Source organism: Populus nigra, chromosome 10 (assembly GCF_951802175.1).
Source record: "Populus nigra chromosome 10, ddPopNigr1.1, whole genome shotgun sequence".
Taxonomy (NCBI): Eukaryota; Viridiplantae; Streptophyta; class Magnoliopsida; order Malpighiales; family Salicaceae; genus Populus; species Populus nigra.
In genome coordinates this window covers 1373879-1386709 of record NC_084861.1, presented here as the reverse complement: position 1 = coordinate 1386709, position 12831 = coordinate 1373879, and the positions used below count along the sequence as shown (strand labels likewise).

Genomic DNA, 12831 nt, shown 5'->3' with positions numbered 1-12831 from the left:
CTACACCCTAGTATGGTTTATTTTGGTTGATTGACACCACAACGGCCGTGACACCACCCTAAAATGGCCAACCCGACTAGCCATTTTCCTGCAACAAATATGACAGCCCATGATAGCTACTTTAAGCCAACGGTTGGGATACTTTCGGGTTGAATAAAGGGCCAAGATTTGGCATCAGTAAAGATAAAATATCCATTTTCCACCCACTATAAATATGGATGGATTTCATGACCTGAGGGAGGAGAAAATCGAGTTTAAAGTTGGCAAAAAATCAGCATACCTTGGTTTTTCCTTCCCCAGTCAACAATTCTCTCTCTCTATTTTTCTCTATCTTTGCCACTACCACCACCTCTTACATTTGCCAAAGACAACCACCAATAGACCAGATCCTCCCCCCAACACCATCGTGGTCCAATGACAAAAACCACTACCGCAGCCACTACGCGTTTCCCCTTTCCTCTATAGGTTTCTGCTTCTTCCTCCCACAATCGTCATCAGCCATCATTTCCTCAACTAAAGCCTTCTAAGCCACCGATCAAACCTCCTCATCACAACCACGACCCCCATGCCAGGCAACCTTCCCCCTTCTTCTCCTTCTTTTTCTCCCCCCCCCCCGCATAGTTCATTGTTTGCATGCAGAACGAGAATTCATTCTGCATGTATGAGACAATTTAATTATCCTATGAGTTGGGTTGGGCTGGGCCCGTGTCAGCCTAACTTGACCTAGAAAAAGAGAGAGGAAAGGGCTAGGTCTGTTGGGCTGCTAGTTGGCCTAACTAGATCCGGCTGGGTCTAGCCCAGATGATGGGTACAACTCAATTATTATTATTATTATTATATCCAAAAAAATTTCAAGGGTCATTTTAAAATATTTCTAATTTTTTCGCGTGTTTTTCTACCAATTTTGCATAATATTGGGTTGTATTTTTTACACTATAAGATGCAGATCCTGTATTAAAATACCTGGTTTTCTCTGAAACGTTTCTAAAAAAAATAAAAAAATAAAAAAAATCTCAAAACTTTTAAATTAATTTTGCTTTTCGAAAAACAAAAATATGTTTTGTTTTCATGCATACGGCCAAATCCTAAAGGTTTTCCAAGCATGTTTTCATAAAAAAAAAAAAACAAAAAAATTGCATCTTTATCATATTTTTTTTAAAAGGAATATCATAACTAGTTTATGATTATTCATTAGAATTTGACCAAAATGTTAAAAACTCCTCACCAATCATTTTGTTCATTTTATATTAGGGTTTAGATGTAGACTTTAATAATTGGTGATGTAAAACTACATAATAGAGTGCACCATCATATATTAAAGATACAAAGTGTAAAATAAATACTATACTAAAATTTGGACTTTAAAATGGTTAGAATTGAACCCGATGAGTTAGAGACTCTCTTATGAAGGGAGATTTGCCTTAGATCTTAGAAAAAGACCAACAGATAGGAACTTGACCTAGTTAAACAATTAAACAACAATGCAGTTTACCTTAGGTAGGGTGCAATGAGGAAGATGCGTCTTTCTCTTGCACAACCAATCCCTTACTCAAACTCTCGTAGACCATAGGTTTCCTAGTAACCATAATACTAGGTGGCGACTCCTGAACTTTAATCATAATTTTATGATTAAACCAAAATCCTTTTCTTTTCCAATAACATACCTCTTAAGAGGCTCACACATTAAAGTGCGTTAGTCTCGATATCTCTCCCTCTTTTCATATTTTCTTCTCTTGGCCAGCTGCACACTCCCTCTTTTTTCTTTTTCTATTTTCATTGCTGGCAATGACACTATCAAAAAATTGATGTCTTATCCCAAGTGCAGGAGTGTCAAAATAATAAATAATCCGGCAAGACCGGGATCGAACCACACGGAGGTCAACTATATAAAATTACAAATAATAAATGAAAAGTCGTTAAAGAGAACTTTTGAGATGTGATGTTGATATAAGTATTAAACAAGGATAACATAAAATGTCAAGATTAGAGGATCCACTAATTGTATTTCAAATAAGTATAATATAAACTCTTTTTATTACTCAACTAGAAACCTCACACAAAGGAGGTTTCAATCGGATTATAAATTATTAACATGATCATATTAATTATTTTATTTGAGTAATGTCAATATTTGTAAATGTTGTCATATTTTCATGGTGATAACTTATGTTAACAACAAATTAAGTTCCTTTCATAGCACATATGTCGGTTATACCATATAGTAAGCTATAAAAGTGCCAAGTATTTGTTGTACTAAGGTTTGTACAACACAAATCTAGATTAAATATTTAACAAGAAAGATAGTAAGAGTAAATAAGATAACAAATACAAAACATGTTAATATCAAATATTAAAGTCCATGTTGAGTTTATACTATACTTATTCTTACACCATTAGTATAACCTTTTCACCCTGACAAAATAAACTTAGCTAAACATAATGAAGAAGAGAAATATAAATAAATAAAATAGAAACATAATAATGATATACATTAACTAAGTAAAGTATAGGAAATAAAAAGCATAAATAAGAGATTAATGAAAATATAAATAAAATAATTTTTGTTTATTTTAAAAAAATTATTTTTGATATTAACATATCAAAATATTTAAAAATATAAAAAAAATATTAATTTAAAATAAAAAATAAATTTATTATTTTTAAAAATATTTTTAAAATACAAAAATAAACCGATAAAAAAACTTAATACAAGCCATAACAACTTCAAACCCTTTTCCAATGCAACCAAATCCCAAATGCTCCCCCCACGTAACCCAGCTCCCATCATGCGTCATTATTGGCTCCATATGTGTTTTGTGGTGCCATAAGTTTGTGTTTTATATCAATTATAGATTCGAAAAGTATTTAATTAATGAATAATATATACCAAAATTCATTCAAACTAGAATAGTAAAAACTATGATGAGTATATTTTAAAAGTTTAGAAATTAATTAAAATAATATATTTTTTTAAAAAATTATTTTTAATATTAACATATTAAAATAATAAAAAATTTAAATTTTTTTAAAAATATAGTTTGGTAATTAATGACGTGCAAAACCTCTTTCTCTGTTTTTTTTTTTTTTACTAAACGGGATAAAACTGTGTTTGGGCACAATAGGTACGAGCCCACAAACCTAACTGTTGAGCCACCATGGGCTAACCAGCCTCCACGCAGGAGGGAAATCACGATTCCCCAATAAAGGCGGGAAATCACCAACCTCAAAACTCCTAATATAAATAAAAAATAAAAAGCCCACATAAATAGATTACCGAACCTGCCCTCGACCCCTTCTTTTTGCTGCTTTCAAAATTCGCTTCCAAGAATCCACGACACGCACTTCCCTCTCTCTAAAAATTTAGAAACCCCCAATCTAAGAGAAAGAGAAGAACATATTTCACATGGCGAAACCCTCGAAGAAACGAACGTCGTCGGATGAGGCGATGTCATCGGAGGAAGAGCCACTCAACGAGCAGATCAACGAAGAGGAAGACGAGGAGGAGATCGAGGAGGTGGCTCGCTCAGTTGATTCCGATGACGATGAGGCCGATGGAGATGCTGAAGGTGATGAAGGCGAGGAGGCTGATGAAGTAATTTACGGTCTTGCCATTCTAAATTGTTGATAGTTTGTTGTGTGTTTGGCTCTAGTTAGGGTTTTGGTGTTTTTAAGGAGCTTTGTTGGTTTAACATTGGTTTGATACTGAGAAATATGTAGACTGAATAGAGACGAGACTTGAAAATTTGTTAAATTAGGCCTCGAAAGGAGGAGGTACAGAGAAATTAGGGACGTAATGTGTTGCCGTGCTGAACGAAGGGGTGATTCTGCATTTTTGCTGTCATAATGTACTGTTTGATGGGTCTCGGTGGAAGCTGAAGGAAAGAAAGTGAAGTAGGGGAACTGGTAGTTATGGTTTTTGTTCTGGTGGATGCTTAAATGTTCATAAAAAAGCTTAATTTAGCTACGTAAACTCACATGCATTGTTTTGGCCAGGCCTTTTTTTGTAGGGTTTCCTTGATTTGACGATGGTCTTTTGGGCTTTGACTGTTCTGAAATTATTGTGAACCATGTTGGTTTGCCTTTTGAATTCCTCTGCGGGTGTTTTGGTGTTGTTTTCAATGTGACGTGTATTTGTACTGAGTTTGCTGACCTTTGATTTTTTTGCATATTTTTTGATATTTTTGTGTGCATAATTTGAACTGTAGGAAGGAACCAGCAATGAAATTAGCAAGCGTGAAAAGGAGAGACTCAAAGAAATGCAAAAATTGAAGAAACATAAGATTCAGGAGATATTGGATCAACAAAATGCTGCTATAGATGCTGATATAGTATGTTTGATTTTCAAGAATGGCTTCTGCAATGTGTTGCTTGTAGAATATGAAAAAGATGTTGGGCAAGTTTACTGAAGTTAGTTTAATTGCAGAATAACAAGGGGAAGGGACGCTTGAAATATTTACTGCAGCAAACTGAGTTGTTTGCTCACTTTGCTAAACATGATCAATCAGCATCCCAGAAGAGGGCTAAGGGAAGGTTTGACTGTTATTTGTTTGAAGATCCCTTTCTAAAGAAATTGAATACTGTAGTTGTTTGATTATACTTTTGCTGACAATTCCTCCAGTAAATAAGTTTATGTTGTTAATTGCTCGTTGGAAACTTTTCCATTTTTGAGTATCAGTATCAACTGTGCATGACTCCATTAGTTGTTTCTTAATAAGATTGATGATTTTTTTCAGAAACTTTTATTGTGAGGGCTTTTTGAAAATCATAGTAAGCTAGGTTTTTTTTATGTCAGACTAAGTAGCACAGGATGGGCTGCATACACATTTTCTTGCCTTCATAGTTAATAAAAGGCTGGGATGTGAGGTGAAGGGCATGCATCAATATGTAGCAGACAATGATCTTCATTCATTGTCTTGCTAGATTACTAAGATACAGGATTTTATTAATTGTATTCTTATCAAGCTCAGCAAAGTTGGTTTAATGTGCATTTCATGCTTAATTCAATTTTTCATGCAACTCATGTAGGAGCTTGATTTGACTGAACCACTTCTATACTCTGAATTCACTATGTGTGCTTGTTGGTAAGGCTAAAAGTACCGGTCATGTTCAGTGCATCTAACTGCAATTTACTTTGGTTTCATAATTTAATCTAGGGGTCGACATGCCTCAAAAGTAACTGAAGAGGAGGAAGATGAAGAATATCTGAAGGAGGAAGAGGATGGTTTATCAGGAAACACACGGCTGGTGGCACAACCATCTTGTAATGTCCTTATATATGTACTCTTCTGATGCATGCATGCACGCACATGCATCTCCCTTACTGACTGTTAGATTAAGTGTAGAATTGTAAATTTCTTTTCTATTAGTTTGGATCCAAATACTTTCTCTTTGCTGTTTGCATACACACACGTTTGATGTACCATGAATCAGTGCATTTATGGATTCACTTATATTTATTTATTTATACTGTTTTTCTACTGTCATCTTTTTTTAGCAGGCTCGTTGATATTTCTTACCATTTCCATTTTTGTCAAAGTTAACCAGAGATTTGATCCTATAAACCTACTGATCATCCTTAGCTTTACATGTACACAAATTAATGCTAATTGAAGAATAGCATGATCGTTATTGATGTTTGCCTGGCTTGTCACATATCCTCATTACACTGAAATATTTACATTTGATGTGATTATTTTGGGGTAGCCTGATTTTGGAGGCTAAGATTCATTTTTATTCTTTTTTCTGCAGGTATTCAGGGAAAGATGAGGGATTACCAACTTGCTGGATTGAACTGGCTTATAAGGCTGTATGAGAATGGTATAAATGGAATCCTTGCAGATGAAATGGTACGCGCAAAACAAGAAATGGTCTTGGCATTGTTTTAGTTTAAAAGTGCTTTGGTTCTTTTCCTCTTGAGTTTCAGGTGATTTATGTGCTATTAAACACCTTCATTTTGCAATCCAGGGTCTTGGCAAAACCTTACAAACAATCTCTTTATTGGGCTACCTGCATGAATTTAGAGGAATCACTGGTCCTCATATGGTAGTTGCTCCAAAATCTACACTTGGTAACTGGATGAATGAAATTCGTCGATTTTGTCCAGTTTTACGTGCTATCAAGTTTCTTGGCAATCCTGATGAAAGAGTAAGTTGCATAAGTATGGTTTAGTGATATTTTTTTGCTGCATGATTTTCTTTTTAGAAAAAAAATAATCTCAATGCACGCATTGATGGATAATTCTTTACTGTATGCGCTTTTTCACGCTGAATTTTTTCTCAGAAACATATACGTGAGGAGTTACTGGTTGCTGGGAAATTTGATGTATGTGTTACGAGTTTTGAAATGGCCATCAAAGAGAAGTCTATCTTGCGTCGCTTCAGTTGGCGGTATATTATCATTGATGAAGCTCATCGGATTAAGAATGAAAATTCTCTCCTTTCAAAAACAATGAGGCTTTATAACACCAATTACCGCCTCCTCATTACTGGTACTCCACTTCAGGTATATGCTTGAATCTTTAATGACATGAAAAGTTACCAAGTTGGGATGCGTGGTTACTTGTAGAAAAACTGATCTGTATATGTAATATCTGTACATTTGATGCTGAAAGAGGTTCGCTGTGATGCTTACCGTAGATTTCTTTAACTTCATTTAGTTTGATAAATTGTTTTTGGGTGGCTTGGGGCTGCACTGAAGTTTACTGTGTTTTGTGTTATCTTTTGGCTGTAAAAATATAATATTCTGTATAGTTGCTCTTATAAAAATATAATATTTCTCGTGTTTTTTATGTGCAGAACAATCTTCATGAACTCTGGGCTCTTCTCAACTTTCTTCTGCCAGAGATTTTTAGCTCAGCTGAAACTTTTGATGAATGGTTTCAAATTTCTGCTGAAAATGACCAGCAGGAAGTTGTTCAACAACTGCACAAGGTAAGCACATTGCCTTCTTAGCGTTGAGCCTGAAAATCTCCCAATTGTTTTTGTAAAAATATTCGGATTCTAAGTATTTTGCCACAATGAGGTGTCATCTGATATTTTGATTCCATGGATTCTGCATTTCTAAGGTCCTTCGGCCATTTCTTCTCCGAAGATTGAAATCAGATGTTGAGAAAGGTTTGCCTCCCAAGAAGGAAACCATACTGAAGGTTGGAATGTCCCAGATGCAGAAACAGTACTACAGGGCCTTACTGCAGAAAGATCTTGAAGTTGTGAATGCTGGTGGAGAACGGAAGCGTCTTTTGAACATAGCAATGCAGCTTCGCAAATGCTGTAATCATCCATATCTTTTCCAGGGTGCTGAGCCTGGTCCACCTTACACTACAGGAGAGCATCTTGTTACCAATGCTGGTAAACTTTGCCTTCGGGTGGATACAATGTTTTTTGGGTGTGTTCATAATTTTGTAGCAGAAATCAGTCTTTTGCATTCTTCCTTTTCCAGGTAAGATGGTTTTGTTGGATAAGTTACTTCCTAAGCTAAAAGAGAGGGATTCCAGGGTCTTAATTTTTTCACAGGTGAGTTGTTGATAGCTATGGTTGGCTGGATAGCTAAGATTGTTATTCTGTGTACACTAGCATTTGAAATGTCCCTCTGTAACCTTTTGGTTATGTTACAGATCAATTGCTTAATCACTGATCTTGCAATTGGTTTTGCCTTTAATGCAGATGACGAGGTTGCTTGACATTCTCGAAGACTATTTAATTTTTAGTGGGCATCAGTATTGTCGGATTGATGGGAATACTGGCGGAGAAGATCGTGATGCTTCCATCGATGCCTTTAACAGGCCAGGAAGTGAGAAATTTTGCTTCTTGTTGTCAACAAGAGCTGGAGGTCTGGGTATCAATCTTGCTACTGCAGATGTTGTCATTCTTTATGACAGTGACTGGTGAGGCTCTTGCTGTCTCTCTTAGCTGCATCTGCCCTTTTTTTCCTCGTCTTGTCTGGGTTGTTGATGCTGGGGGTTCTTATTGTAGGAACCCACAAGTTGATTTGCAAGCTCAGGACCGTGCTCATAGGATTGGTCAAAAGAAAGAAGTCCAAGTGTTCCGATTTTGCACAGAGGTCTGCATTTGATCTATGTGATAAGGTAGAAGCTAATCTGTGTTGGTTTTTTCTCTCATTATGGTTGATTGTGAAACAGTATACGATTGAGGAAAAAGTGATTGAGAGGGCTTATAAGAAGCTTGCACTTGATGCTTTAGTGATCCAACAAGGAAGATTAGCAGAGCAGAAAAGTAAGTTGCATTTGCATTTTGAGCACTTATCTGTATTTGTGTGCGCAACATTTTGACGCCTTTCTCTTTCATACAGCTGTTAATAAAGACGAGCTGCTTCAAATGGTGAGGTTTGGGGCTGAGATGGTTTTCAGCTCAAAGGATAGTACGATTACAGATGAGGACATTGACAGAATCATTGCTAAGGGAGAAGAGGCAACAGCTGAGCTCGATGCCAAGATGAAGAAATTCACTGAAGATGCAATCAAATTTAAAATGGATGACAGTATGTGAATCCACATATTGAATTTTTTTGGCAGTTTGTGTATTTATCTGCCTAGTGATTGGAATGTTAGTTTTCATGTAATAGTGCTGATATTTTATCTGGTTTCTGGCAGATGCTGAATTATATGATTTTGATGATGACAAGGTAGGTGCACTTCCATTTTCTTATGCATTGGAGGATATTCTGTTTGATCTCAATTTTACCAGTTTAACTTCAAGGCTTGTTTTCATCACCCTATGATCTCAGTGCTTGTATTTTGTTTCTTATTGATGAAGGATGAAAACAAGTTCGACTTTGAGAAAATTGTCAGTGAGAACTGGATCGAACCTCCAAAGAGGGAGCGGAAGCGCAAGTAATGCTTCCCTTTGCATTCTTCCATAATCGTTTTGAGTATATTGGTCCAACATTATATGACAAGTGTTTTCTTTTTTTGTAATCTTTCCTTCTACCAGTTACTCAGAATCTGAATACTTTAAGCAAACAATGCGTCAAGGTGGTCCGGCAAAACCAAAGGAGCCTCGAATTCCTCGCATGCCTCAATTGTAATTGCTTCTGGAACTTGCTGATTTCTCATTGGAATGTATTGGAATTCTGAGATGCTGTGCTTGAATGTTCTTGTCTGCTGTTTTCAGGCATGATTTCCAGTTTTTCAACACACAGAGGCTTAGTGAGTTGTATGAAAAAGAAGTACGCTACCTCATGGTGGGTGCTGTCATTGATAATACAAGTTTTAATCTCTGCCCTTATTGCTTAGTTGTGCTTTTTGAGGTACTTGTGCTTCTTACTTATTTGGTTAGTTGTTACAAAATTTCAGCAAGCACATCAAAAGAATCAACTGAAAGATACAATTGATGTGGATGAACCTGAAGGTACTTTATCTCAGTTGCGCTCCCTGTGTTGTCCTCATGTTGTCTTCTACATCATTTCACTAAGTATTTACTGATTATTGGATATTTAGAGACGAGAGATCCATTGACTGCTGAGGAACTGGAAGAAAAAGAACGGCTTTTGGAAGAGGTGAATGGAATGTTTAAATGTTAATTAGATAATAATGGGTCTCCTTACTTACATTTCATCAGTGTAATTTCAGGGATTTTCCTCATGGAGTAGAAGAGACTTCAATACCTTTATTAGGGCTTGTGAAAAATATGGTCGAAATGACTTAAAAAGTATTGCTACTGAACTGGAAGGGAAAACAGAAGAGGAAGTTGAAAGATACGCTAAAGTTTTCAAAGAGCGATACAAAGAGTTAAATGGTAAGTGATCTCATTTTTGGTGGAATGATGTTGATTTAGTGGCTGTGGATGAAGTTCTCCTGGATTGAACTTCATACCTGTTAGAGTGGGGTCATATGGCGTATGTATTGTTGGGTGCAAGGGCCCTTGGTAACAGCACTGGAAGCAAATGAAATGTCTGGAAACCGCTCATTTGGTTTGTTGTAACCTATTCTATTAAAGTCTCATTTTTTGTCTACTTGCACTGGTTGTCCAGTCCTGGTCACTTTTGTACAAAAAAAGTTGTTGGAACTATGCTTGATTGTTACTGGTTGCAGATGGGTCTGGTTTTGGTCAGGTTTATTATGTTGGATAACTTGAATTTTATTGTTTATTGGACCTTTAAAAAATTTCACCATCTTTCATTTTTCTCTCTAATTGTGGCATACGTACAGATTATGATAGGATCATTAAGAACATTGAAAGAGGGGAGGCCAGAATTTCTCGTAAAGATGAGATCATGAAAGCAATTGGGAAGAAATTGGATCGTTACAAGAATCCTTGGCTTGAATTGAAGATCCAGTATGGTCAGAACAAAGGGAAATTGTACAATGAAGAATGTGATCGTTTCATGGTGCATTTTTTTTAATCATTTACTGTAATGCCATACAAATAGCTTATTCATTTTCTGGAATGTTGAACATCTTATGATTTAAATGGCTGTTTTTTTGCAATTCATAGATGTGCATGGTTCACAAGCTTGGATATGGGAACTGGGATGAGCTGAAAGTGGCTTTCCGTACATCACCTTTGTTTCGTTTTGATTGGTTTGTAAAGTCTCGGACAACTCAAGAACTTGCAAGGAGATGTGATACCTTAATTCGGTTGGTGGAGAAGGAAAACCAAGAACATGATGAGAGGGAGAGACAGGCTCGTAAAGAAAAGAAGCTTGCCAAGGTTCTATTTATGATCCTCATTAGCCCAGTTTTACCCATCATTGCCACACACTTGCACACATGAGTTATCATTTATTGTCTTGTTTTAAAAACTCATCATGTTGGATTGCATGATTTACGTGGTTGGATTATGTTTAATCATTTATGCTGACAAACTTTTTTATTGCCATAATACACAGCAGAGCATGACGCTGTCGAAGCGTTCAATGGGAAGACAGACCGAGAGCCCTCCTTCCCAAAAGAAGCGGAAGCAGTTGTCAATGGATGATTACCTAACCACAGTAAGTTTCAATCCACATTTAATTCCTTTTTATTTTCCTTTGTATTTTGTGAGAGGTGCTGCTGAATGGATGGAAAGGTTAGCTGTAGCTGATTTGTGTATTTTTTTTTTCTTTTGTTTGCAGGGAAAAAGGAAGAAGTAATCCTGAGTATATATTATAGGATTTTGTGAGGGGGTACAAATCTCAACTATATTATTCTACTAGTAGTAGTATGATGGTGAGTGCCCCTTGTTGCTGTCAGTCAGTGATCCCATGGTCTTGCTTGCGGAGAGGGCCAACATTAGATTTCGAGATGTATAAAATGTAAGAGTCTACTTTTGAACTATTATTATATTTATTGCAGTAAGTTCAATGGATTTATTGGGTGAACAGTTTAGATTTCCCTAAACCATAGATGGATCTGCTGTTAGAGAGAGATGTTTGATGTGTTGATCTGAGTTTTGAAGCTGCAAAGGGTTTATCAGGACACGCTTGTAAGAACCTTCAGCGGTGTCTTTTCTTGTTCATGAGAGATGGATAGAACAGAGAGCAGTCTTCGTGAATGCCCTGTTCTTACTGCTAACCCTAGTTCCCAAACGATCTGGGATCCTACTGCACCTTTAGCAGTTTGTAGAATCTGTATCCATTACCCAAGCGGGCGAGTTCAAAGAAGACGTGTTTAAGGTTACTGAAAGTTAGAACAGTTGCCGCAAAGCCTAGCAGGGAGCAGGATTTCGCCAGTCTTTCCTTTGATATCTGAGATAATCCACCCAAGAACCCTGCAATCAATTTCCAGTGAAGAAGGGGTCCAAAACTTGATAAAAATAAATTTCTTAATGTTTTTATACGTGCTATATATTTGAAATTTAATTTATTTTTATTATATTAGAGAATATATAGGAGTTAATATTAAAGAGCAAACAGACAGTCAATGTTAATTGAAGATCCTAATTAGAAGATATCAAAGAAAATCAAATTATCTTGTTTATATTTATTCTTATAATATAATATTTGTGTAAAGTAACAACTATCAATTAACAAATACAATTATTTTCTATTCTATTTTTCTACATTTATTATACATAATTACTTCAGTAGTTTTTTAAAAGGATACATCAAGCGAGTTGCTTTCTGAGCATCCAATCTTAACATTGATAATGAAATTCAAACGGAATTTAGACATTTATAAATATATAAATTTGTAGTAGAAATAAATATTAAACGATATTTTTAATTATTAGCTTCATAAAATATGAATAAATAAATAAAGCCCGAATTCGAAAAAAAAAAGTGAAAATATGCAACTCCTCCGTCCCTAAATATAAATAATTAAATAAATAAAAGGAGCAAGGCCCTACCCAACAAATTACGTAATTCCTCCGTCCCTAAATAAATGTCTCAAATTAAATATACTATCCATTCTAAAAATCAAGTTATAATTATTTAAATTCACTTTACCATTTTTGTTTTTAAATATACTCAAAATATAGGTTATTGGAATACTAGAAACGTTAGCCCAATAATCTCTATCAAAGTATTTGGGAAGAGTGGATTTTAAAAGGAAAGAAAAATATAGGAGGGACGTACGGATTCTATGTTTGAGTGGAATTTAAGTTGAAAGTTTTCTACAAGGACCTTATCATATTTGTTCTCTTCAAATTGAAGAAATTGTTGAGTATATAAATCTTTTTATTACTACATCTATTTCATAAAAATATGTGGGATTTGTATGAAAATAATTCATGGAAAAAGAAGAACAACTTCGAAGAATAATTTCTCCTCCAAATTGGAAAGAAAGCTACAATATAAAATATAAAATATAAAATTAATTGCTTTTACCTTTGTTTGAGGAATGTTTCCTAGTGTTTATACTAACGGTAGAAAGGTAAAAAATGGACAAAATTG

General features: G+C 35.4%; 1 protein-coding gene across 2 annotated transcripts; it reads left to right on the top strand.

The window, feature by feature from the left end:
• The first annotated feature begins 3272 nt into the window (after positions 1-3272).
• Positions 3273-11318, top strand: LOC133705466 (ISWI chromatin-remodeling complex ATPase CHR11-like). Of its 2 annotated transcripts, none has more exons than XM_062130701.1 (25): positions 3273-3592; positions 4206-4328; positions 4424-4530; positions 5154-5260; positions 5749-5846; positions 5965-6144; positions 6280-6501; positions 6795-6929; positions 7064-7346; positions 7438-7511; positions 7662-7882; positions 7971-8058; positions 8138-8231; positions 8308-8496; positions 8609-8640; positions 8772-8848; positions 8949-9038; positions 9129-9198; positions 9311-9365; positions 9455-9513; positions 9587-9752; positions 10166-10344; positions 10452-10667; positions 10849-10947; positions 11071-11318. In XM_062130701.1, the coding sequence occupies exons 1-25, from the start codon at positions 3404-3406 to the stop codon at positions 11086-11088; spliced, it is 3171 nt and encodes a 1056-aa protein (XP_061986685.1). In that variant the 5' UTR covers positions 3273-3403; the 3' UTR covers positions 11089-11318. The 2 variants fall into 2 exon arrangements, with proteins under 2 accessions (XP_061986685.1, XP_061986684.1); XM_062130700.1 differs by having other exon boundaries at positions 10846-10947.
• Positions 11319-12831: the final 1513 nt, after the last annotated feature.